The 27,953-nt window shown below is 37.3% G+C and overlaps 1 protein-coding gene across 1 annotated transcript; it reads right to left on the bottom strand.

The window, feature by feature from the left end:
* Positions 1 to 262: 262 nt before the first annotated feature.
* On the bottom strand, positions 263 to 27,321 carry slc9a3.1 (solute carrier family 9 member A3, tandem duplicate 1). The gene is made up of 15 exons (XM_069194970.1): positions 26,501 to 27,321; positions 19,574 to 19,876; positions 18,369 to 18,532; positions 17,165 to 17,243; positions 16,051 to 16,228; positions 15,338 to 15,558; positions 14,383 to 14,585; positions 13,320 to 13,409; positions 13,171 to 13,241; positions 12,310 to 12,439; positions 10,628 to 10,764; positions 9,930 to 10,059; positions 6,716 to 6,889; positions 4,500 to 4,560; positions 263 to 3,137 (listed from the first exon to the last, which is right to left on the bottom strand). The coding sequence occupies exons 1-15, from the start codon at positions 26,793 to 26,795 to the stop codon at positions 2,911 to 2,913; spliced, it is 2,463 nt and encodes an 820-aa protein (XP_069051071.1). The 5' UTR covers positions 26,796 to 27,321; the 3' UTR covers positions 263 to 2,910.
* Positions 27,322 to 27,953: the final 632 nt, after the last annotated feature.

Here is a 27,953-nt window from a genome sequence, read left to right as displayed (position 1 = left end):
AATGACTCTGTTATTCTTCATGATATTATCCCAGAAGGATTTCAAAAATGACTCTCATCATCTAACCAATACCGATTATGAAGCCAGCAGTAGATGGTGCCATTTTGTTTTTTTAACACTTTCGTTTCTCTGTGATAGAAAATGACCGAAAAGTTAAGGATTGTAACACATTTTGTGAACAGGTTATTTTTATTCAGCCTCCCCTCCACCTAAAAAATCTGTTAAAGCAGGAAATCAAATTGTTCAAGTAAACGTTGAGAAGTGATTTGACATATATTTATTTTTTGGTTGAGCAATGAATAAATGAACAGACGTATAAATCTAAGCAGCACTGCAAAAGACAATTCTGTCATAATTTCCATCTTTTCTGCAGAGAATATTCCTTTCATTTTATGTTTTTTTTTGTTTTGTACACCTGTGCTGTCCTCCATTTATAAGACACAATAATCACCAAATAACAGCAGTTTAAATGACAGTAAACAAGCCTTAAAAGCTCTTTGGGTTGAACTGAATACAAATTGTCATTTTGAATTCACGCAATCATGACTGAATAATGGTCACCTTCTGAACTGCTCCAATACTGTCCTTACTGGCCCCATGGCATGTCATCACTGTTCAAGACCTGGAGACTTCTGTCAATACTCTTCTACTACTTGTATTGTGCAATACTGGGAGATTACTTTGACTGTAAACTAGTCTTTTTACATTGATTAGATCTCAGATTAGAATACATGCATTATCTCAATGCATGGCCCAGTTCTTAAAAACTTAAATGGCTAGCAAGTGGGTTAAATCCTGAACAGTTTAAGGCAAATGACTGCTGGCTTTGGAGTTGTACAAACATGGCTATGCTGTGGTTATTTAAACAAGGTCAGTACTAGAAGTTTTGGTCAGATATTGCCAATAATATCTTACTTCACTCAAGAACAAAAACAAGACAACTTCATGTGCTATAACACACTTAATTTATTCATTTGCTCACAGGTATAGAATTCAAGAGAATCAGTTTTCTTCAGTTTTATAAATTACCAGAGATCCTAAACAACATTTTTTCTGTTCATTCTCAAAAAGGCAGACTTTAAGAGTTCTTGCTAATGCATATCTCAACTAAACTTGGGTTTGTTCCTAGAAATTCCTGACCTCTTTTCAGCTAATGGTGTTGTTTTGATATGAATCAGTATATAGTACATAATCTGAGTGACATATTTTACGGTACCCTCTCACTGAACACTTCACGACAGGACATTCACCATTTATACTGATCAGCATTTTCAGACTCCTCACACCAGGTAGAAATAACAATACAACATTTGTACTTTTAAATTCTTGTCACAAAATTCAATTGATTAGTTGTTCAGAGTTTTTGTGTGAGCTAGGAGAGTAAATATTTAAGAGAGAGAAAAATGTAATTTATAAAATGTTTAGTAATGCCATAAATATACTGCAAATATTAAATAGTCAAGATCATTTTAATCTTCATTTTTATTTCATGAAATACAATAGTATTATATTATTATAGTAGTAACTGTGTAACTACACAGCATTAAAATTGAATAGTATGTAAGGATATGCACTTGCAAATTAGGAAAACCTGCAGAATGAACCACAGCTAGTCTGAATGACGAAGCAAAAAAAGGGAGAGGAAGGGAAGATGGAATGGGGGGCTTTTCCAGTTCTGGACAGGTGCACTGTGTGGCAGTTCCCCAGGACTGAAGAAGATGTTCCAAGCTGCTAAGGTACAGGGATGATTTAAGGTATTAGCACTGGAGGACTGGGGCGGTACCTGGCATGTAGCAGTATACCTTCTATCCACATCCCAGGTGAGAAATGGCAGAGGCAGAATCCTGAGTGCTCCCTTGACCTTATACTCAGCAGACTGAAGGTGCTCTTAGAGAAATGTGAGAGAAAGGCAAACTTGGCTGCTGATGCATCAGGGATCCTGGTGTTTGTTACTGAGAGGAGTCCCTGGCCAAACAGGATCAGCAGGAAACGTAGAATACATTGGTGAAGATGAAGAAATGGACGACAGAGTTAATTGAGATTAATATTCCAGTGCATTGTGATAAACATTTATGAGTACAGTTAAGGAAGGACCTGCAAAAGAAAGTCCGTACTGTGTTCCTCAAGACGGGACTGACACATGGGAATTATGAACCTGGAGGAAGGCTGAAAGTACATGACAGTCCACTTAAAATGCCAAAAAAAACTACTGTGGCACGCTGCCAGATTTGGGATTGTAGTTGTTTCTGTGTCAGTTTTTGTTATACTCTACAGATTAATAAACATTATTTCCTAATTATCATGCAAATAATTAGTGCTCAAATTGCTTTTGAATTTTCTTCCATTTAAGCCTATCCTCTTTCAAGATTTACAGTTAATATGGAACCCTTTTGGGATCACAGACTATGGTAGATAAACTAATACAGTATATAAGAAATATATAAACCTACCCATTTTGTCTGTACAAAATGTTTTATTTTGAACATATAAATATTAATTTCCTACAACAGTTTAGCTCTTTTTCATAAAAATAATAGTTTTGTAATGAAATTCCCTTTCAGGGATTTGTTCATCTAAATTTTTAAAAATATTTCTTTAATATCTTAGAGATTATTGCACATCATAGTGAAGGAAGATTATTGATAAGGCAAAGTAATTCAGCATGTAATGCAAACAAAGACCTATAAAAACCAAAATAATACAATGTACTTTGCTATCTAGAGATCTAGAAAATAAAAAAATCTTAAATGCAAATGATGTTAAAGAATAAAACATAAAAATATAAAGTCAGTTTCACAGATTAGGAGGAAGATGTTTTTACCACACGGCTTGATAAGGAAGAACCAACTCATGTTTTCCTGGTGGTAGACAACATGACATTTGTACTTTTGATTCTACATCAAGTTGGAATTATTGAGGATTCTCATCAGCAGCTGGAACACCTGCAAGTAAAAATGAATCTGTGGATCTGGTGCTGAGCCTCAGTGGGGCGAGCCGGTTGAAGGTATTTGGAGTCCAGGGAAGATGCACACGTGCACTCTGTGAGGGCACGACAGTGTCTTCGTTGGCCAACCAGGGTGGAGTCCTCAGAGGAGCAGGAAGCTCTTCATCTGGCATGAAAGCTGGGTTTTCAATTCCTGGGGAAAGGGAATCGAAACCTTCACCAGAAAGGACACAATAGTTGCACTGTTTCTGTAACATATTACTTCTAATATGTCACTTTAGGAGGCAGGATAGGATTGCCATTTGTGCTGTTGCCACACAGAGCTTTGGTTCTTGGTTTAATTTTGGCCTGGGGTGCCTAATTATTTTTATTTCCTTTCTAAACAATGAGGGAGACCCCGTGTCTCAAAGTCTATCATTTCCTAATTCCGCACGTGCAGTTTTCTGAAGAACAACTACTGTACATTAAATTTGAAGGAGGCTGCGGCTCCCACTTGTGGCAGTAGTTGGAACTACAGATCTCATTTGACGATACAGTATCTTGTCATAGCTAATATTTCAATCCTCAATCCATCTGAAAATATGTTTTTAAATGTGTAAGTTTAGAATGCACTACAATAAGTGGATTTCAAGATTCAGACATCAACTTGGAGGCGTGGGCTGAAGCTGGTGTGCCTGCAGCTCTTGTCTAGCATAAATCATCCATCCTATCATTTTCTAACCACTTTACCTAGTTCAGAGATGCTAGGGAGCTGGAGCCTATCCCAGCAGGCAACAGGCAAATTAGCATGAATCTGTCATACGAAAAACGTTAATGTGAAAAGTCAAACACAGCAGTTACCACTAGACAAATGTCCTTCATTCACAGATGACACAACTCCAGATGCTAGGAAACTAATTGCTCCACCATTTTCATGGGTGCCTCCTGCATTAGAGAATTGAAATTCTGAAGAAGCAAAATACAGTATAGTGCAAAGACAACATCAGGAAAACTGATGTGTTTAACTCTTTTGATACTTTGAGAGGTATGTTATGAAGATGAACATAAGAAAGTTCCTAATGAGAGGGAGGTATTCAGATTGTCCAGCCCATTTGTTTACTCGTAGCTCACTGATCCAGGGAACTTATCCAGCTGTTTCTTAAAGAAAGTATCAGCTTCAACGTTATTACTGACCAGATTGTTCCTGGCCCCCACCATCCTTTTGTATTAAAAGAACATAAACCATAAGCTCTTAAGTTCAACACACTGCATTATTTTTGGAACAATAAGTGAATTATACAGCTGTAGATTTTCAACTGTTTTTTTGCATTTTATAATGGCTAAGACACAGAAACAAAGGGGTGATAAACCAACAAGAACTCCTTGTGTTGTCTTTCAAGAAACAACAGTAGTGATACAAAAAAAATGAGAGTGAGAATCCAAAGATTGTGAGAAATGTCTGGAGATGTATTTACAACATACAAGCAAGAAGAAGTCACATAGCAGCCATAGAAGGTTCTGGTATCAATCAAGTAGGATCACAATTCTATTTTACAGATAGCAGACTGAACATTACCTTCATCTTGAGAAGAAAATGACCACCCAGCAGACTCCTCTGAAGATTTTCCATTTGGCATCTGGAAAAAAAAGAAAGAAAAGATTATGCTTATGTGTCTTTTATGCAGTTTTTTTATTAAAGTTGGTAATGACGGTCAGTTAAGTTCAGATAGTTCAATACTCTCTTCAGAAACTCTATGATATTTACACAAAAAACAGCATAGTTTATTTCAATAAACTTTCACATTAGTACAGTACTTTCACTAAATAAATTGAGACTCACTGAGAAATTTGGCCATGTTTGCTAAAAATTAATTTAATCTACCTGAAATACATATCACTAATTGCTGAAGTGATTGCTAAATAAGATTGACTGCCATTGCATATTACGTGACTTTACATGCATTCTGCACTTTACATGCATTCTGTGTGATATGTTACTGTATGCAATAACTGAGATCTAAGTTCTATTTAGCTTTAACATTTTAAAAAGTACTGTATTAGCAAGGATAAATATACTTAATGCTTTATTTTGATTTTCGGCAATTTGTGAAAATAATGACAAATCGTATATTTTTGTATTTCTTATTGAAAAGTAAAGCAATTTACTTATAAACAGTGAAAGGATGAGAAGTGACACAGTGTCTCCTTACATGGCAATCAAGATAAAGGAAACAGAGCCATACTTGGCCCTATCATAGAACCTTGTTTTATTATGACAAGAATCTTAAATCTGTGCAGCTAAAACACTTTTTTTCTAATTTCAAATATATATTACCAATTGATGGTCCAGGCTTACCTTCTGTGTGTGATCTTTCTGATGATATTTTTGGAATTGAATGAATGAATTGAATTGGAACATGGAATATTGCATCACAACAAAATTTCATTTCTTAATACCAAAAGCCTAAAATCTCAACATTTCAATTGTTTGAACCTCTTTTCTATGTGTTAAGGCAGCAGTGTTCAAACTGTGGTACTCTTAGCCCCAGGGGTTAGCAAGCTGAGCTGTAGGGGTTGTTGAAAAAATCCGTAATGGCTGAAACATTAAATAACAAATTACTTCAAACTGTCTCTCCACACAAAATACCATATCAGTGTCTGCTTTTGGAGCACCGACACTGCACTTAGAGGTTGTTTATTGTTGAGGTACTCCTGTTTTGTCACAATGGATGTACCTCACAAGGAAAAAACAAACAAAGGGAGAGATACTTAACAAAAAAAGAGGAAAAGGGGATGGGACAATAACCTTTGTTAGTTTCCTTGAGTACATTGGGTTTTGGTGATAATCGTGAAATGATTTTGATAATTTATCAATTTATATTTTTTGGTTTACGTTCATTACATATTTTACATACATATTACATATTTGGCACCCCCCGTACAATAGGAGAAGATAAATTGATATTTTCAAAAAATATAACAGCATTGACAGTAAACACTGTGTGGGGAATTTGTACTGACAGGGCTATGTCAATGACAGGGAAACATAAAGATTTTGGGGCTCACATCAGGAAGTTTGCCCCACTGTTTTCGTGGGTACACTATAGCATTCATCAAGAGGCCCTTGCCTCTTAAAATGTGCCAGGAGAACTCCTGTCAGTACTGAATTAATCTGTGAAAATAGTTAACTTCATTAAAGGTTGCCCAACGAATTCAGGCATTTTTACAACACTGAGCATTGAATTGGGACACTTCTCCTGCACACAGAAGTTTGCAAGCTGTCACTCTGCAAAGTTTTGACTAGGCTTTTTGAAGTGAGTTCTGAAGTTTAGTAATTTCAAGATACAAGAAAAACTGCTGGAGTTGATGTCTGGTGGGGGACTGCAGTTACAGTTAAAAGGAGACCACTCCTGAATTTCTGGGTACAAGTAATGGAAGAATACCCAGACCTATAGAACCTACAGTAGCCTTGAGAGCATTCTTGCCCTTTGCCACAGCGTTCCTCTGTGAGGCTGGTTTCTTTGCACTCACAGCAGTTGAGACAACGTATCAACAAAGCTGGATACAGAGAGAGATTTAAGGGTAAAACTGTCTTTCATTAACTTTACTTTGTTAACCTTAAGTCTGAAATGCAGGGCAACCCATCGAATCAGTAGTTAAGATTATTATTAGTAGTAGTAGAACGTTATTCCATGTTTACTAGTGCATCTGTAATACAAATTTGGTCCTAATTTCAAAGGAGGTACTCAGCTGAAAAAATCTTAAAACCACTAGGGGATGGCTGAATCTCACCTTCTGCATGTGATCCTTCCTTTGATGTTTTTGAATTTTCTTGCTTTGGCCGACCCCCATCTTGGCAGACTTAAAGGACTCAAGACGCTGCCTCATGGTGCGCTGGAAGATTTCTTGGACTTCGTTCTCATCTTTGTTGGTGCTGATGTGGCGTCTGCTATACCGGTGTCTGTGCTGTGGTTGAACCAAGCAGACAGAAAAAGTGTTAACATACAGTATCCCACCTTGATGTCTGTACAGTCTATAGTATAGTGCCAAATAAAAGGTCAGGAGATAGTTGATGTGGTTTATAAAATGGACAGTTCATTATTCTAAAACACTTGGCTCAAAAACTTTTTAATCACAAACATTCAGGAACAATGACAGGAGCATAGTCTAATTCTCCTAAGCGGCCTTAAATTGTAAATATTGAAGTTATCATTTCCTAAATTAAAAAAACGATAAATACTTCATATTTATTTATATAAATAAGCCCCTTCTCTCCTTCTCATTCTGTTTTGCACCCCCCCTCAATCCTATCTCCACCAGTGCAGCTCCCCATTGGTCACTCCTCATTCTGCAGAAGTGTCCTGACTTTGTCATCCTACAGTCAGGGGGCTGGCCCACAGCCAAGCAGGGTAAGCCAAATGAATAATACAATGGATAAACACTTAAAAAATATTTTTCAATTTTTTGCTAATACTTTTAATTCTTTGTTGCTGTTATTCCTCATGAACGGAGTATAAAGTTAACTTTAAAAAAAAAAATTGTGACTGCTAAACCAAATACAGATGAAAATCCTTAGCAGTGGTTCACAAAGGATTCATTAGGTATGCCTCCCATCATGTACAGTACTTCTGAAACCAGAAGCAAAAATTGATAGTTTTCATGTCTGTTTCTTCACCTTGGTGGTAAAACTGCCAGTGAGGAAAGAATTGTATTGACATAATTGTATTGACATCCAGGTGGATGCTGTACATTGGTGGTGGTGGAGGGGAGTCCCCATTATCTGTACAGCCCTATATAAGTGGAAGCAATTATTCAATTATTATTATCATTATCATCTTTTCAAACAAGAAGAATATAATCTGACAGATAATCTGGAAAATTGTGTCCATAATATAATGCAGTGATTATATTGTTATGAAGTGTCTTTAAGAATCTAAACACAATGAGTAACACCTGGCTAAGGTCAACATTTCCAGCTTCAAAGCAAGGAGATGTTTGCTGAGATGCAGGGATTCAGTGATAAAAACAACAGTAAAGTTTGCTTTAGTTTACCTTAATTAAATTCTGGGTTAAAGATTAACAGTCCAGGAAGACAGTATTAAACAGGCAGGTAGAAACAAAAGAGAAAAAGAAAGAGACACAAGGGTGCACAGGAGAGCAAGACGGAAGGTGAGAGCTCCTTGTCCTGATCATCAAGGCCAGATCTGAGTTAAGTATTTGAACCTTATTAAGACAGCTTGTTATTCTGTTGTTGTTATGACTGTTGATTTCCTGTGGAAAGACTCTCTCGGTTAAAAATGGTCTCTTCTGGTTAGTGGCTGCATTTTTAGAGTAGGGACATAGGTTCCCACTCATTTGGTACCATCTGGGGTTAAAGATATTTCACCTTGGGTTATATTCCCTTGGTTTAGAAGACAGAATTATATTATTTTGTCCTTTGTAGGCTTTATATACAGTAAGTGTTTAAATACTGGATAGCAGATCGGGGGTTTCTGGGTGGTCAGGACATAGGCCTCTCGGAAGCCTTGTGTTTAAATTTGTAAATAACTTAACTTGTACTGTACATTCTTTATGTTGTGTGTAGGTTAGTGCGAGTATTGCCATTGTCGGCTCGCATGTCTCCATTTATATCCTATAAATTTGGTTTGAACTAAATCTTTGAGCTGACGTTGCCACTAAATGCGACCGAGAATACTCCAACCAGCACGTCGCTCCGCCTGCAGTCAGGGGCGGGGGGGGGAGGAGAACAAAGTGATGTAGACAATTCAAAGAGGAAGATTATTAGGAGGCATGGGATATTTTACCAGGACGCCATTTTACACCCCTACTCTTTTCAAGAAAAACCCTGAGATTTTTAATGACCACAAAGAGTAAGGACCTCAGTTTTACATCTCATCCGAAAGACGGTGCTTTTTTACAGTATAGTGTCCCCGTCACTAAACTGGGGCATTAGGACCCACATGGACCGCAGGGTGAGCGCCCCCTGCTGGCCTCACTAACACCTCTTCCAGCAGCGACCTTAGTTTTTTCCAGGAGGTCTCCCATCCAGGTACTGAGCAGGCTCACACCTGCTTAGCTTCAGTGGGCTGCCAATTGTAAGTTACAAGGTGACAGGGCTGGTGGCTACTGGGAAATGAACTGGTTTCTGGATATTGATCAGTCTTAGTGTGAGAGTGTTTTTGTGTCTGCGTGTGCCCTGCAATGTACTGGCATCCTGTCCAAAGCGTATTCTGCCTTGCACCAATTCCTTGTTAGGTTAGGCTCTAGCACCCCTGTGACCCTCTACTGGAGAAAGCTGTTAGAGAATAGATGGATGGATTATGATGGAATGAGGCAGAAATAACAGGCAAGTGAACTGAGAACAGACGGACAAAAAGCCAACAGAAAAAGGATGGTCATACTGTACTTCAAAAACATACTATTGAAGTACGAGTCTATGAAAATTAATAAATACAGACATGGTTTCTTCTCATTCATAACCCTCCTTATGTCCTTAACCTCCAAATGGTTTTTCCATATTTTAATCATTTTTTTTTATTAATACAACAACTATTTTAAGTATTTTAAATTACCTCAGTAGGATATAATTGGTCACCTCTCCATTGTAAATAAAATATGTCAGTTGAGACTGATTACCTCAGACTAAAGTATAAGCAATATGTAGTTTCTAACAATTTTAGGATCCAAAAAAGTAAAGGAAACCATGCCAGACCGATCAATCTCTACAGGTATCAGGGAAAAACAGATTTCTGTTTTAGTAATTAGACAACGTGCTGCTTCAGTTAAGCACACAAACCAGGTAATCTATCTAATGTACTGTACCCTCTTCAACTAAAGGCAGAGGAATACCAATGGGGAAGATGATTCTGGTTAGATGCTGCATTTTCTAATAAGTACTGTTTATTTGCCAAAGTGGTTGAAGTTAATGGATTAGGTTTTAGAGCTAGAAAAGTGAGCCTGAAAAGAAAAAAAGCTGCTTCTCTGAAGCAACAATTCAACAGCTTACCTGCTTCCTGGCCTTGTACAGGTGCTGCTGTAGGACATGATGGGTGTTGACATCCTCTGAGGCCCAGCCACTCTTCCTCTGCAGCTCGATGGCTTGCATGTCAAGACAGACGGAGCTGACATGATTCCGCCTTCAAGAAAACAAAAATCAGAAAAGCATGACATTTTTCCAAGAGCAACCAAGAGCCACTGTATTATATAGCTATTTGTCTTCCACTGCAGCAGAGTGTACTATTAAAAGAAGCTTCATATAGAACTAAGCACAGTTGAAAGGATTCGTAACCTACAGTACAGTAAAGTACAGTATGTGCTTGTTTTCACTGTATAGCCACTGAAATAAAACAATTCTAAAAATCTTGAAAAGGGCATAGAAAATGTATGATCTAGTGGTTAAAGAAGAAGTCTGGCAAGTATCCTTACCATGGATAGCACAAATATTTATTTTTAAAAGTGTTACTTTGTTCCCAATTATTAGAGTTTCTGGTTCACTTTTACTATGGGTTGAATGTAGTAAAATAAATGACTTATTTTATTTATTTGACTTATTTATTATTATTATTATTATTATAATTTATTAAATTATTTATTTTTTTAGTTAGGTCTCACTAGTGATTGGGTTTGGAATGGTTGTTCTAACACATCTTTTCAGAAACAAGCACACTAAAACCTTTCTATCAACATTGTGAAACCTATACTCACAGGATTGCAGACACAGGGGTATCATCGTGGATCAAATCCGGCGCCATCACTGACATAGCTGAGTGACGCTTCCTGTTAAAATCCACGTTTGCATCATTTTCAGACCGTAGGAAGGCCAGTGACCCTTGACGCTCACCCTTAAACATGAGAGGAAAACCTGCTTTAAAACACAGGACTGAGACAAGGAGGAGGCCGAAGACTGCTCTCTTGGAATGCAGGGACTGGCCATTTTGTTCTGTGAACCAGCAAGGTGCAGTCAGATACAAAAGTATTAATTTCAGAATTTCTCTGATTTCCAGATGTACAGAAGGCAAAATTGGTCTTTCAATTAAGCTGAGCTCTGGGATTTTGCAAATATTCTGAGAAAGGGCGAATTGTGATGGCAGTGACAAACTAAACATGAAAAGGCTTTTTTAGTGGAATAAAAAGTAAAATAGCCCATTCTGTATTCATGTTCTGGGCAACACAAAGAATCCATCTATTCACTCTTCATTCCTCCACTTTCTATAGCGGACATGACCAACTTCTAATAGACTAGAAAGACAATGGAACTTGCCTTCTATGATGTAAACTTAATCCAGTAAATGCAGTGATTATTCCTGTAAAGAGGTTCACAATAGCACTGTTGTGACAACAGTGTCCTAGCAATCCCATTCTGTGCTATAGAATACATCTTGTACAGGGGTTCCCAATCCTGGTCCTGGAGGTGTACACACCTGTTGGTTTTTGTTCCAGCTAAGCCCTTAGCTACATAACTGAATCCTTAACTGGTGTAATAACAGGATTGTTCCCAGCTCTTAAACATGTTAGAGGTTGCTTTTAACTATTACTTTTCCAGTATTACAATTCTAAACCTTGGAGTTTGAAAAAAATCCAAATGTTCCAATTAAGCAAGTTTTTTGGTTCAAGGCCTCATTTAAGTAATGAAGTCAGCAGTGCACGAGCCTCCCGTCCCAGGAGTGAGAGCTCCTGCTCTAGTACACAAATGAATGGCAGTAGTTCCTGTCTCAAAATCAACATGCAAGTCACTACAGCAGAGTGAGAGTCTCTTTCCACTGAAGACAAGGATTTGGGGTGGCTGTCCACCTCCCTCGTAGAAACTGACTTGTATTGTATGAAAATTAACCCGCTCATTGAAAAGCTAAGAAGCAAATCTATTTAATCTTTCTGTAAAAAAAGCAAGATTACTTCAAAATCATTTTGCTCTTCTTTTGAAAGTCCTTGGAAATGTGTAAAATTGCAAATCAAGCAGGAATAAGCATGCTTGAGGGAAGAGTCACCTATCTTACATTTATTCTTCTACAGTCAAACACAAATTTACTAAATTAACATGAGTTTATAAAGAGTTAGAAACAATTGAGTTTTTCATTGGATCAAAAAGATTACAAATCTGCCACTGTGCATCAGTGCAACATTTTTGCACATTGTTGAATGTACAGTAGGCCAAATCATAGCCAGCAAGAAGAAAGCAGTTCTTAGTGCAACCAAAGTGAAACAACTTGAATTATTTCCTAACAAACATAATGGTCATAAATCAATATAAGGCATTAGCAACTTTCAGGCTTTGGCATTATTTCAACTCACTATTACTGTACAATACTTAGATTGGGTTGCCATAATATCCACTTCACTTTCTAATACAAAATACAGTACTGTATGTGCTTTGTTCACTGCAGTCTTACCTCTGACACGTAGCTGACTGCATCTTTTAGATTAAGCTGGTGGAAGACATGGAAGATGTAATCTTGTGACTTTCGTGCAGAGGGTTTCATCAGTACCCTGCTCAGCCACTTCTCATCAAACTGCAACCACCTGAAAGGTACACCTTTTTTCATTCGTCCACTTCATTACAACATCAGACACCTCAAGTTGTTTAGTTGTTTTGTGAATAACCATTGAAATGTATACGTACTGCATCCTATTATGTGTTTAGTATCAATAATAAGAACAATTCACTATTTAATATGTTAGGGGTCCTCTGTAGCTTCAGTAGTAAAACCCTAGTCTCATTACTCATTCTGGGCCATATTCTCTAAACTGCTGTCTGCAACTTTCAGTAGGATGTTTGGGGCCATCCTGCCTCACATTTTCCCAATGCCCTTTTAGAATCTTTTACTTGTCCTAAGTATTTGGCCAGCTGCAGATAAATGTATTAATACCCTTCTTTTGAATCCATGTTATTCCCTAAATCATTTTTTGCATCACTTGTATCTTCTTAATGGTTGTCAAATAGAGATTTGTTAAAGCAAAAAGCAGTGATTATTTCAGAGTTCAGGCAATACTTGTATCTGTCACTACACAGACACATAGAATTGCAGAAATACTGTAGAAATTCTCTTTTAAATTAGTTTGCTGTATTTGCATCTTTTAATACATCCATCATTTACACCTTTTAGTTATTCAGATTCATTGTATTTTCCTCATAAATGTATAATTGTTTTAAATGTATTTTTCCTTCTTGTGCTGTATGCTTTAACATTGGTGAAGAATAATCGGGTTTTGCTGCATCTTTTTTTCTAAAAAGCTTAAAATTTACTACTTACTTGTCCCTCATAAAGTTATGCCCAATTTGTCCTGAAATATCTTCAATTGCAATAAGGATGTGATCAAAGGCCTAGGACAAAACAAAAAGAGAATGCTCAAATTTTCTGTTTTTTGTTGTCCTTAAACTAGCAGATGTGAAAGGCCTTACCCTGCTTTGCAGCTTTTCGATTAACAGAGGATCTTTGTGCTCAGTCCTTTTCACTTTCAGCCAGGTCACCAATGGTTTGATTGTTAAACCCTGCAACAGAGATCAGAGCTCTCAGAACAAAGGCTGTCCTGACTTTTGGGAGACTTCAAACCTCAATGACTGCACACATAAGACGAATTTAAAGCATTAAAGTATTTAGTTAAGGTACAGGTTTAAGACCCTGCTTTTAATTTAGACTCCAGACCCTCACTGGCATAGACATCATTACAAATATTTGCAATTGCTACCAAAATTGCTTTTTTGCCTCGTTCTGAATGGCAGAATATGGCACTGTGCATACCTGGAAATTTCATTTATTTTGTGCTGTAAACTGGAGGTTTGATATGCACTCATCAATGCTAATTCTTTATGATCCCGAAATGTAAAAATAACATTGCAGTTTAAATCTTTTAAAAAGAAAGGAGCTGGTCATTTACTTTTTGGCCAAATGCTGCAACACCACTTCTAAAAAAGAGAACAGTCTCCAAATACCGATGCACTCTTCTATCAGTAAATCTATGGTAAGAGTACGTTTTTTGAAAAAATGAATAATTTAGGAACTTTCCCTGAATATATTTTCAATTTAACTCATTTAAATAATTGTTCTTGATAGTGATTAAATGCTTTCATTATCACATACAGTATGTTGTTTGCTGTACTCTTACTTTCTGGTTTCTTGTATTTTTGTATCGTGTGATCATCATTATAAATGAGGACTTGATAAGACCAATAATGCCATGGATGCACAGTCAGTTAAGGTAACAGGAGGACTTGATTGGCATTGTGTTATTCTAATATCTCTCCCACACCTAGTTAAGCATTTGCAGGCAGCACCCCGAAGCTTTTTGAGAGGCCGTGTCTTTCCAAGAAATGGAGGGAGTATTAAAGCGCAGTACAACAGGTTGTTCACATTCATGAGACAAAATTAAAAGAAAAAAAGCAGCAAGAAGATCTTATTTTCCGTGATGCTTTCAAAGCATTAGGACAGACACCTGCAAAGTACTTTCTTCGAGGCCACATTCACCTGTAGGATGACAGTGAAGTACACGACGATGAGAGCGGTGCTGACGAAAAGGTTTTTTGCTCGAATTTTTTCCGCATCCAACATGACTGCCAAGGCATATGTCACACCTCCTCGCAAGCCCCCGTAACTCATGACCACCTGGTCTATGAATTCCAAGGGCACCAGCCTGTGGCGGTTTAAGATCCACGTCAGAACGAAGACACCTGTGGTGCGCAAAAGGAAAATATAAAAGAGAGTCTTTAACTGCCTGGAGAACTGCACTTTGGTTAAAAAACATCAGTGGGGAATGCCTATTGATCAGATATTAATTCCAGGCTGAAAAGAAGAAAGAAGGAAAAACACATCACTTCAAATGCCTCATTAGGCGTTAGGGAGCAAGAAGAAGGCAGCACGGAATTTATGAAGAGCGGAACAAAGGACAGAGCAAAAGAGAAAAACAAAGAGAGAACTGGGGGTGATACAATAAATGAATTGGGAGCTCTTCAAATAAATCACTGAGAGCTGGTGGAAGGTGTGAACCAAGTCTAAGGATAATGGGTGGTATCTTGAGTTTTTCTTGAGTAGGAATCCTGGAATCCTGGTAAAAGGATGCAGACAGATAGGTCCGTGCAATCATGGCCAGCAGTGATGAAATAGAGGACTACTTTGCTTGGAGAGATCTCTGATCCTCCTGCTCTGACATGTTCCATGAAACGATCAGCCAGTCTACTTACTGTCTCACCAATGTACAGTAAATGAGTAAATGAAAAGACATTTTTTTTTACAAGAGTGGCATTAAAAGAGTTGGCTGATACCCATGATGTTCTCAGGTACATTTTGACATAGATTGGTCATGTACAGGATATTTTTTTATTAAAAATCCTTAACAGGCCACTAACTAGACTTATGTTCCTTTCTTGTGGTAGATATAGTCATTTAATTTCCAAATATTTGTATTTATATTCATTTGTCTTACCTATAAACCTGTAGACTAATATGAAGACAAGGGTTAGGAGTATGAAGGCAGTATCCCAAACCCATATATTGGGATCTATTGCAGAGATTCCCAGGAACACAAAAATGATGGTTTCAGAACCGTTGGCCATCAGCTTCAGTGTGTATCTCACAGTGGTAACTGATCTCTCATCCATGTTGGCATTGATATATTTTTGACAGCAAATGCCACAAAAAGTGATCCTAAAAAATAAAAGGCAAAATCTCTGAAGATAAGGAAGTATGAATGTCTGCTACAGCACAAAATAACAAAAGGCACAAACAGATAAGGAATTTAATGCAACTTCATGTTTTCCATATTATGTGCATTAGTTTCTGTTGTTAATGATTCCCTGTTATTGTTTTGGCCTGGACAGACCATCATGAACTGCTTGCAAGATGCTATAGCAAAGATTACCCTCCTGTGTCAGTAAGTGTGTGACAAAGGGGGAAGTGGAGGACATATTGATCCACTCTGAAAGTTAAAAAGAAAGAGGACAACATTTTGGTGGGAGAACTTTCATCTGGTGTGAATAAAATAGCTGTTTTTAGAATGTTGCTAATGTTTTGTAAAATCAAGGTCAGAGGGACAGATACTGTACCTTTGAACAGCCAAGAATGGCAAGTAGAACACTCAGTTTTCACAATATGCAAAACCCTCATAAAAAGCCAGAACTTTCCATTTTTAACACTTACGCCAGGATATCTGAAACAGACACCATATCAGCAGTGAGGTAGGACAGATATCCCATGACAAAGATGAATCCAGGTTCAATTATCTGAACGTTTTTTGTCCACCTGGTCAGCAAGGACAGCAGTGTTCCAAAAACAACTCCCACTAAGGTTCCTCCAAGAGCCACAACTACAAAAGACACTGAGCAAATAAAAAGAGAGCAGCATTTGTGTGAGTACAGTGTGCTGTCTCTTCTCTTCAGAATTAACAAAACATTCACTACACTGCAGCTAGCAAAGTCACCTTCTAATGTGATAAGTGATCTGAAATGCTGTAGAATAGCATTTCCATGCATTGTTTAGATAAGAATTCTTTTTTCAATGGTTAGGAAAAAATCTGGCATTCCCAAGATCTTAAATTTTAAAATTTATTACTATACATAGGAAAGCATTAATATTGCTGTCATGTTCAATTAACTTTTGGACATTACAATTTTTTAAAATAATTTGTACAGTAAGTACTACAGTAATGCGCAAAGCAATTTGTGGTCCTGCTGCAGTAAAAACATATTCATAATACTAGCATGTTAAATATGGTGGAGTTTGATTCATCAAAGATACTATAAAGATGGTGTTTGCCATATTTATTACCCCTATTATAACACATGTACTGTATAAACAGCACGGGGTACTTAGAGTGACTTTGCCAGTCCGAATTTGCCTTATCATTACTCTTCTTATTCATCATTGAACCACGGTAGGATATTCAAAGCTCTTCAATAAAGGCAATAAATCACATTCCAATATTTTGCAAAGAGAATATTATAATGGCCGCCGTTTCCTTACGAGGTAGATATTCTGCCTTGGAGTAGGTGACCCTCCATGTAATGGTTAAGCATTGTAAAGTAAAGTGTAGTATTGTTCACTGCATATTAGTTTGAGTTTGAGTCTTTCAGTAAACTCAAGCTTCAATATACAGTCAGGGTTTTTTGTTGGATTCTTGGTAAAATTTTAATTTTATTATTCATGCACATAAAATACAGTACATATCTACAAATATAATAAAACAAGAAAACATTTTTTTTATTTTCAACAAAACAGAGCATAGGAAGTACAGTGTTCATAAATTGTCTCTCACCTACTCCTTTGACAATTTCCACAGCATTAATATTTCCTCCTCCTATCGTTACAAAAGAGTCAAATACATTATACAGCACCTGAAGAATAAAGTAGAACAAATTATAAAAAACAGTCATTTCAAGAGAGAGGTAACTGTTATGCGAATGGAAAATAAAAAAATTTAAAACCTAGAATCGGCAATTGTTTTCCATTTGAATACCCATGGGACTGGGAATCATCAGCTGTTAATTTACTTGGCTTATTGTTATAACTACTGTAGTAGAGGACCAATACAGCCATGTGACAAATTCATGAATCATCTCAACAGCTGCAGGAGAGTCAAAAACCTACTGGAGGAGCAGTGTGTCTCTCAATGACATCACTGCAGACATCACTGATGACGTCAATGCAAGTACACCTCTTAAACTGCTGTATCGATCCCTCTACTGATCAATTACAATTTTTGCAAAAGTAATCACACAGTCTGAGTGATGTCCTGTTTTGCTGAATTGCAAATGATGGATTAACATCTTTTGAATGTTTTTTTTAATTATTCTAAATTTACCCTTTTAAGGCTGAAAGAGGCTTAATGTCGGCAATATTTGGGGTTGAGTACTTTTGCAAGGCACTGGCATTAGCAAAATTGTGTAACAGAAAATAATGGAAAAGTCATTGCATGACAGGGATGTCTTTACTATCTGTAGTACCTGAGTCTGAGTGAAACAGGGATTGTACTTGGAAAACGCAAAGAGAAGTCTCTTGTCAGGAAAACACTGTAACTTGGAGTATTGCAAAGTACATTTCCTGCTACAACTTCAATAACAAATCATTTCCAGTTGGTATACTTCAGGTCTTTGCTGCTTTTGGTCACAGTTTTCTGACTGCACTTCTCTAGTTTAAAAGTCAGTGAATGTGATATCCACAACCATTGTCTACTGTGTATTTACAATCGTCAAAGTTGTATTCCTGTATAATTTATACTGTAAACTCACTCATTCCAAACTCCACAAACCTTGCCTATAGTATATGTAGAACAAAAAATCTAAGACCTCAGCACTTCTCAGGTCTGTTGAGTATACAGTATACTGTTCCATGGTTTACTCATAGTCCAATCTAAAGACATGTTGAACCATTGGAATCTATGGCTAACTTTCAGCAATACATTCACCATAGTGAAAGCTTGAGATGGTACTGGCTTCTAGAAATCAGACAGGAGGTCTTACCACTGTGACACCATCATTCAGAAGAGATTCCCCAAAGACAAGAATGAATAAAACTTCATTGACATGAACTTCTTCAAAGACAGCTATTACAGCCACAGGGTCCACTGCGGAAATCAAGCTTCCAAAGAGGAGAAACTCCAGCACACTGATATTGAAGTTGACACCTGAGAACAATGTAAATATTTTTGACATTTGTTGCATAGTTTAAAGAGCTTCATAGTGCATGTAGTATGAAAACAGTATGATAGCAGTAAAATTAAATTAGATATTTTAAGTTGAACTCTTTGATTTGTGTGATAACAATTAATGGGTTCTTAATATAGAAAGGTAAAAACACAATACCTGATAAAATAATAAGTAGTATCTTGTATTTTTGATTATTTGTGGATGTTACTTCCACCTAATCTTACTAAGGGTCTGCTCTTGAAGGAGGAAGAGGGGGTGCCAGCCCTACAGTATGCCACAGGAAATTAGGGCATCACACCCCTTCCCAGCCTATTGGCTGCTTTGATACAAAGTCTCAGTCTTTTGTAAATCCCAAGAACTAAAGCTGGAGGTTAGACAAATCCTTAAAAATCTTTACTTCTAAAAGTAAGTCAAACAAGTATTTGATCAGCATAGCTGTAAGATTTCACTAGAGGTGTTTCACTTTGGGATTTTGCAATTCATTGCTGTTGAAAATGCTCACTTCTTATTTTGTTAAACACCTTAAAGTTATGACTTTTTGGACTGGTTTGTTTCCTATCATTTAAGTGCTTGTTTGCTTCACTGTTTGAAACAATAACTAAACCCCCCCTCCTAATCACTGAAGACTTACAGTAATTCCATATTCTTTTATAATAGATCCATTTGTGTCTATAATAGACACTTTGCTTTATTCCTTACTAATCTTGTTATTATTACAATACTGTAATAACTAAACTAATGACTATAGGTTTGACCCACATAGCTATATTTCTTCCTATCTCATGTCTTTGTCAACTTGCACTGACAGCTCAGCGTTATCTGTGTTTTACCTTATCCTGCTCCCGTTTGCATTCTCTACCGTGTAAATAATCCCTGTTCTCTTTATGATCTTCTTCAGTGTCCTACTAAACTATTGAGGCTAACATTTTCTAGACCACAATTTGTTAAACTCTGATACGAATTTTTCTTGTGCCTCTGGCTCAGGCAGAGAGAAAATACATCAAGGAACACAAACTTACCTATTATACCACCCAGGTAAATGCCCCACAGTGATAAACCAAGTGTGGCAGCGTTCCAGCAGGTGCCAATGATGGCAAACACAAGGATGGCACCGAGATTTCCAAAGAACAGCTTGTTGGGCATGAAGTACCCAGCATCAAGAATAATTTGGGGTAGGAGGTAGAAGAAAAAGACTATAGGAGTCAGGGTAAAGGTCTGAGCTTTGTCTGCTGCCCATATAATGCCACCCAGGACAAAACCAATTAGAATCAACAAGGCACTCTCTGGGATGATGCTGGTCACTTTGTGGTTCAATCCTAAAACTGAAAGGGATGAGAGAGACAAGAAATGTATATTAATGACAATGACACCACATGGCTTTTTTGTACTCATTGGCTGAAATGAACTGACATCCCAAACTAACAGTATCCAGTATTTACTGCCCTTAGTAAAGACACCCTGACCTAGATACACCACTAAGAACTGAACAATTTGTGTCCCCTTCCTCTTCCATTTATCTAGTTGGATCGCTGTTAAGACCAGGCTGTATTCTGGAAAAAACATCATGGTCCAACACTTTCATCAGTAAGAGTGCTTTCATATCTGTTGTTTAATGAGACAACAGATGAGCGGAATTGAATTCAACAGAATTTTTTAAAAACATGTTTTTACATATAGTGTATATGTGCAATATATAATAGTGAGTTAGAAATGCCACAGAATGCCTTAAAAGGGAACCTGATTCAAGCATTTAATCCATCTATTGGACTTTGTTAAAACCTGAACCACAAGAATGAGGATAGAAGTGAAAAATAAAGGGAGATGCACGTAAAAGCTGAAGTTTAAGTTGATATCTTGCCTTTTTTCAAGAAACTGCTGAATGAGACATTTCAATCAAGTGGCTACAAAAAGCTAAGTGAAAAAGACAGTCAAAACACCTACCTCGACCTTTCTAATATTCTTAAGTAAGCCAAGAGTGGATTATGACATTAGCTGTTTAAGCAGCATTTAAAATGAATGGTAGTGACGCATTTGTCTCTGTCATATCCTCTCACACTGTAATAAAGTTAACCCAAGTGTGAAGGACGCATAGTCCACCAGTAGATTAAAGACATTAGATCCTACATTAGTTTGATTGTAGTAACTAGACCTTATGGAACAAATGAAGGTGATCACTTGTGCTTATTTACAGTTTATTCTGGGATTATCACATTTCAAAGATATTACTACAAGAAACCTACTAAAATCTAAAAGTTTATTTTGCTGTTGCTGTTAAAAACATTTTAAGGTGGAGTGATCAGGAATAAAGAATCAACAGTTCAAAGCCTGTCTACAGTGCATACCACCGTGAACTCTGGTAAAAGTCTGCCACAATTCTCTAAATTATACAACACAGACAAACCACTAACCATTTTCTCACATTGCCTTTTCTATTTGTTCTGCTGGGTTATTAGTTCTGCACTGCAACCTCTTCTCTTTGTGATTAATCATTAATCAATGTGATAAACTTGAAGAAATACTTGCTTTACTTTCACTGGAATCCCTGTTTCCTGCATGTCTGTGTAACTGTTCTGTCATCACTTCTAACACTAGAAAAAGCTGCTTAATCTTATGTTTTTCCATGTCATGAAAAGTTCAGTTTTCCAATGCTTTTTTAATGTGTTCTTCATTCTTAAAAAAGCAAGCAATATAAATAATGAGAGACTGGAATATGGACATTTAATAATGGAGTAGCTTTTTCCAGACTCCCACAACTCTTTGTCTAAAGAAGTCACCTCTGATCTCAGTGCTCTCTGCAGTTTCCCCATAGTCCTATTTCAGCAATGATGTCTCACAGTGTTGGGGTCTGGTGCAGTCCAATGTTATCTGCATGGAGTTTGTATATTCACCCTGTGTTCACGTGGCTTTCCTCCAGGTACTCTGATTTCCTCCCATAGTCCGAAGACATACTAGTAGGTCAATTGGCTTCTGGGAAAACTAGCGCAGATGTAAGTGTGTGAATATTTGTGTCTGTGTGTGGCCTTGGATGGACTGGAGTCCTATCCAAGGTGTATTCTTCTAGTGTCTGTTGCTGTCCGGTTAGGGGAATAGGGGGATAGACCCCACCACCAACGCAATTCTGTATTGCATAAAATGGCTAGAATATGGAAGAATAAATGAATACCGGATAAAACCGCTAGAGGGCGACGAAGGGACACACCAGAGACCAAGAGAACGCAATAAAGTTTTGTAGCGTGTTTCCATGTGTTATTAGAGAAAATGGCTCCAGGTGGCTGCGGGCTGTTTTCTCTCTATAAAAGAGGTTAAAGGAGATCAGAGATTGTCTATTCCGGCGAGATGGTACGGCAGACTACTATTTCTCGTATAGTCTCGTGGTGAGACTATAATTTTAGACTTTAAAATCAAGCCGAGATCTTAAAATCAGCTGCTGTCAGGGGCGCTAGTTTCACACGTTTAAATTTCTCTGCCGGTTGAGCAGAAAGATGAAAGGCAGGAAGGATCCAGATCGAACTGGAGCTGGGACCATCAAGAGTGGGACATTTTAGATAAAAGTCTAAAATTCACCTCCAATCCCACAGCCCCTTCTAAGACCCCTTCTAAAATTACAACGCTAGATTTGATCAAATGTCTTTCATTTGAGTACCATAGTCTTATAGTTTATGTTTGCCCATAGCTGAGCCCTACCAAGCGTCGACACAGTATTTGCATCTGTTTAACCTACTGTATCTATTCCAATATGTCAGCCTGCCAATCTCCTGTATTGGAAAAAAAATCTTTTATTTTTTTATTCTATTTTATAACCAACATGATTGGCTTCCTCTACTTCTATAAACGTTTTGAGCAAATTCTGCTCTGCAGCAAAAAGAAAATGCTGCTAAAAGGAACATCTGACAGGGTCAGTATTTGCTGTGGCAGCGTACAATGCTATGAAATGAGTAAATGATCAACTGTTTTCAGGACGGGAAGTGTCCAGTTTCAGCGGCAGTCTTCAGCCAGGAGTATAATTAACTGGCAAGTTTGTTAACTTTTTCTGTGTTAGCTCTTATGCAGACACTTTGTATTTTCCACCCTTATTGCACGTTTTGCTTATTCTCGAAAGGAAATGATTAAATCTGAGACTAACAACACTTTACCAATCTTGACTGCAGGAAGGAAGTTTTGGTTGAATGCGAAACTTGCAATTTCTAGCTTTTTATAGAGTGGGCTAAAATTGTAAAAAGTCTTTCCTTTGCAAACTGACATAGAAAACAAAAACAGTTCTACATTATCAAATGTAAGTACAGTATAATAACACAAAGATTGGAAATAGCTGATATGCTAAACCAGAGATTAACAGCAGGATTTAACAGTATATAGCATCTTCAGGAAATGTTCAAATGCCAAAACTGCTGCTGCAAGAATGTTGCATTGAGTTGCAGCTGTGGTGAGTTGCAGCCTCTGAGGCCAGAGGCAAAATTTCTGCTTTTTTTTAAATTCTGTGATGCCACATGCTCTATACGTGGTATACATGGTACAATTGCAGGCGACGCTTCGGGATCTTGACCTCATTCACAGGGACAGTAGCATTAATTGACATACTGTATCATGAATATCAAGAAGAATTTATTTCAGGTAATCAGGGATTAAATACTTTACATTAAAAGCAAATAAATGGTTCTACAATATTGCCCACATGAACAGGAAACAGTATTGTCCATTTACATTTTATGACCATCTCTTTATATGAATTTCTTCTTAGTCTAAAGGCAGATAGGACAGTTTGCCATCTGCTAGGAGTGTGGTCTATTCTTCATGAAAGCCCAGCTGTGTACCTGCCACTTAGATTGCAAAAAAATGACACAAAGAGATGCTGAACTACATGACTCGGCTCTTCTGCTCTACCGGCAAAGACAAACATGCTGAAAAGAGAAGAAAAGAAACTTCTACAACTATGACAAAAGTACACTCATTAATACTAATGTGAATTCCTTCTCTGGTTCCAAAACTCATGCCCAGCAATAACAGGTGCTAGGCCTCAAGTAAAAGTTAATGTCTTGTAACAAAAGTAGTTACAACTAAATTAACAAAGCCAGCAGTGAGTCCCATGAAGTTTGTGTTCTGGTCATTTCTCCTGTCTTGCAGAAATTTGTACTTCAGCGCTCAGTCTTTTATGCACTGGATTGCTCTCATATGTCCAGCTATTAAAGGGAACTGTTTCCTAGCCTGTGATATGGGTTCCGTGCTGGAATTATGGTGCTACTCAATAATAATACTACTGTAATTCTTTATTTTTCCATAGTGCCTTTTTTTCTCAAAGTAACCTAAAATGCTTTACATATACAGTAGAAGCTCTAATGAACAATCCTGAACATATACTGTAGAAGCTCTAACTGGATTTTTTAAATGACCAAATAAACAGGACTTCAGTTCCACATCTCAATACAAAGATGGCACCTGTCACCAAACTAAGGTATAGGACACTATGATCTAGAGGCAAAAGTTCCACCTCATCAACCAGAATCCTGCATGAAAAGTTACAAGGAATGCACTTGGACTGATGGATATTACTTTTTAGTAGTTTTCCATTTACATATCTCAAATGACCATTCCAACTTCAGGTTAGTCTTCAGCCACTATATAAGCAAATAAGTCAACAATCAAATGTTTTGCTCAACACACTGTGAGTTCCTTCTGGTATCATGCAGCTGCATTAATTTGGAAATAAAAAAGGTTACAAGCAAAAGGAGGCCATTTATGGTATAAATTATCAATCACAGTTCAACACACAAGTCTAACTTTGACTTATTTAAATTGGAATTTGTCCATCCCTCCGTTCATTCTCTAACAGCTTTATCCAGTACAGGGTGGCTGGGAAGCAACAGGTGCCAGGCAGATAACACCAGTCCAACACAGTGTACACACAGACTCAAACACCCACTCGAACTAGGGCTCATTTTCCCAGAAGCGAATTAACCTACCCCGTATGTCTTTAGACTGTGGGAGGAAACCCTGTGAACATGGGGTGAACATACAAACTGCACTCAGATAGCACCCCAGGAGTTACACCCTGGTTCCCAGGGCTGTGAGGCAGCAAGGCTAACCACTGTGCCACTGTGTCACACAAGTGTAAATCAATAAGTTCAAAAATAGGTTTAATATGTAAAAAAGTAAATTATGTTACAAGCTTACAATGTTTCTATTATTTTCAGAACAACCCATTGTGTTAAAGAGGTTCTTTGCAAGCTGGACTCTGTCCTGAAAACTCTAGTACTGTGGAACCAAAATTAAAATTACTCTCCTCCTGGGTGGGACGTCACTCCATTAAGAACAGGACAATTAATAACAGCACATCGAAGCTAACTATCACGTCTAGATATACCGTGTTGTAGTTGGACGGGAAACAGTGGATTTGAAAAAACAGGCAAAATTGACATTGAGCAGCAGATATTGTTTTATGATGCTTCAAACGTACCACTACTCAGATTTTTGTCGTTTATATTTAGAAAATGTCTTCCGTGCATGCTACAGTTAAGTTAATTGTTTAACTGAAGTTTCGATTGCTCCTTTAGATCCAGGAATTGGACCTTGTGCATCAACCAGTTATAATCACACAAGTCTAAGTTATGGACTTGCTTCTTGGTATGGTTAAATGATTAATGGATAAAGTATTTTTATATATTTAAGGACTGATCTGTATTTCTTATTATTATTTTTCATTGCTACAGTACTTCCTTTACATACAATATGGAGATGTCCTTTCAAAGTAACTTTGAAAACAAATCTATACAGTATGTTGAATTTAGATCTGAAGCCTAAAGATCTAAAATAGGATTAATATTTTTAATAGGTTTAATAATAGACCTGTACCTAAGATCACTTCTCTTACTTTATATACTGCAGCAAGTAAATAATTTCATTCTAACCTGCTCGTAGAACCTTCAGTTAGCAGAGCTGGAAACTTTTATGCTTGTGGACACCTGTTTTTAGTTCTCACATTCGTTTCTCAAATTTCAGTGCAAATTTTGTTTAATCGAATTTAAATCAAGGAATGTTTGTTAAAAATGTACAATACATTAGTAAGACATCGTTTAGAACACTTTGTATCATTTTAATCACCACATGACAAATGAAATATTGTTGCTCTGGAATCAACTTATAAAAAGAGTAACCTGGAAAATCCCTGGTTATAAATGCATTACTCATACAGGCTAATACAATCGAATGTTTTCAGTCCTGAATGAGAAACCAACAGAAGGGCCTGATTCAATATTCAAAATCCTCAAAGGGTTGAACAAAATCAAACCAGGGGACTTCATCAGAACTGGAAGAAGTGCATTGACAACTTAGAACAGGATGTATAGTATGTTTTTGCAAAAATGGCTGTTATGATACCAGGCAATGAAAGCACTCCAGCACACATAGTTTATCCAAACTGGTTACAGTACATAGCAGTCAATTGCAGGCATACAAATGCAGCACATCCTGAATCCCACAACACTGCTCCTGATTGTCTCTCTGATGGGATAAAGACTTTCCACCTTCTTGGAGTGCTGGTTGCATCAAGAGAATGTTTCTTTACATACAGGTGGCATCCTCACTCACAGTCCCCATTAGAGAAACCTTTGGCTCCTCCTTGATGAGGACAAAACTAAAGGCCTCAACAGCTTTTGTTGGCTGTATCTTAACTCCCTTGCCTTCCTTGCATTTAGAGCGTTTTCTTACATTGCAGTTGTACCGCTCAAAAAAACTGCAAGTGTAGACATAAAGTATAAATGCACAAGCATTTTAGAAATGAGCTAATTTCAAAGATCTCCATATCAGGTATTGCATGAGTTGAAAATATTTAAATATAGCAACATTCTTTCTATGGGGGGAATGGTTAATAACAAAATGAATATACTATAAATAAAACAGCATAAAAAGGTTTTTAAAAATCTCACCTCATTGTAAAAATCAACATTACGTACCCATTTTGGCAATAGCAGCCACCAGAATCCAGAGAACAATGGTGTAGGGAACCATAATATGATCCCACTTGAAGGATACAATCTGGAAACCTGCAGCAGAATGCCTGGCTGCTCCAGTGTCATTGGCATTGGAGCCAGAAAGCACAGGCTCATGGTATGTGCGATGTCCATCGGAGCTATGGTTCACTCCCCTGGCTTCCAGTCTTGACCTGTCCACTAGTGCACCACAGCCACGGATGGCTAGCACCACAAATACAAGTATCACCAAAAAAACATTCCACTTACTACACTGCATGTTAAACTGCCTTTCAAATCCACAGCACAAAATGACTTTGCTTTTACTCTCTTCGGTCCCACATTCTTTATTTCACTGGTTTATGCCTTTCATTAGTTTGCCAAGTTCAAGTTTTAAGCTTTTCTTCAGCTAAAATCTCTAAATTAAATGAATAAATAATTTGCACTTGGAGTGGAGTTTCTTCGCCGTTTACTCTCCCTAGATTAAGCCCGCTAGGTCTGTTTGATTCAGATGCTGCTAGTTAGATAAGCATATTGCAAAAGTGCTATTTATGCTAAATTCGTGGTGAAGGCGGGACTTACCGCAAAAAGAAAGACAGGATCGTAAAACGGGGACCAGACTTCATCCATGTGCTGCGCTTGTTTTGAGAATATGATTTAAAAGAACAGAGCTATCATTAAAACAAATAATATTAATTTGAATGCCTGCACATCTTCATTTTTTACGCTTGGAAAAGTGTAACGAATCGTTCAGAATTTAGGATATCTCCTTTTCGAACTAAATTGAACGCTGCAAGATTTTAGTTATGCTGTACCTTACAGGGTCACCCGTATGTCACCAATGACTGGTATAGATATGTGATATTTTCCGTTTTTCACCTAAAATGTAAAGATGCATAGCGGTATTATTGCACACAAATCATACTGTACGTCAGACAAAACAGTTCACCTGAGTTGTCGCTGTTTCCTATAGCTCCTGTTGAGTCTCAGTCCTCAGACACTGGATAAAGTGTTAGAGGTTCTTAAAGAGCAAGAGATCGGTTTGCCTTTGACAATTACAGAAGATGCAGGTGAGGATTCTAATCTTATGGCTGGTGAAGTTGGTGCAGGGACGGAGGTAACTGGATTTTTTAGGTTACTTTTAATCTTATTTACAGTGCGTTACACGAGCTTTGCGAATAATTTTGTTTTTAATGAAGAATGAAAAGGTTGCATTAGTAACCACTATACAGTATGAATTTCAGGATTGACGCCGACCGGTGTATTGTTTTTTTAAATCTCAACATAAACTGTGAAATAAATTACCAATGTCTTATTTGTGGATCGCATCTACCGTATAAAACAAAAGGAATTGTACAATAATGTTGACGTATTGGATTATACTTAATAAGCTAAACACCTGAAGTATAGAGGTCTTTCCGTTTTAAGTTAATACGAA

This window comes from Lepisosteus oculatus, chromosome 10, assembly GCF_040954835.1.
Source record: "Lepisosteus oculatus isolate fLepOcu1 chromosome 10, fLepOcu1.hap2, whole genome shotgun sequence".
In the NCBI taxonomy this organism is placed as follows: domain Eukaryota; kingdom Metazoa; phylum Chordata; class Actinopteri; order Semionotiformes; family Lepisosteidae; genus Lepisosteus; species Lepisosteus oculatus.
Note: the sequence above shows the minus strand (reverse complement) of the source record. Positions and strands in the feature narration are given on the sequence as shown.

Bases quoted from the DNA above. Each gene is read 5' to 3' on its own strand.
- slc9a3.1 (XM_069194970.1), bottom strand. From the start codon at position 26,795: ATGCAGTGTAGTAAGTGGAATGTTTTTTTGGTGATACTTGTATTTGTG. The intron at 13,410-14,382 runs GTGAATGTGGCC...TCTCTGTTGCAG, and splicing joins ACTTCACTGTCATCCTACAG to GGTTTAACAATCAAACCATT. The intron at 13,242-13,319 runs GTAAGGCCTTTC...GTTTTGTCCTAG, and splicing joins TCGAAAAGCTGCAAAGCAGG to GCCTTTGATCACATCCTTAT.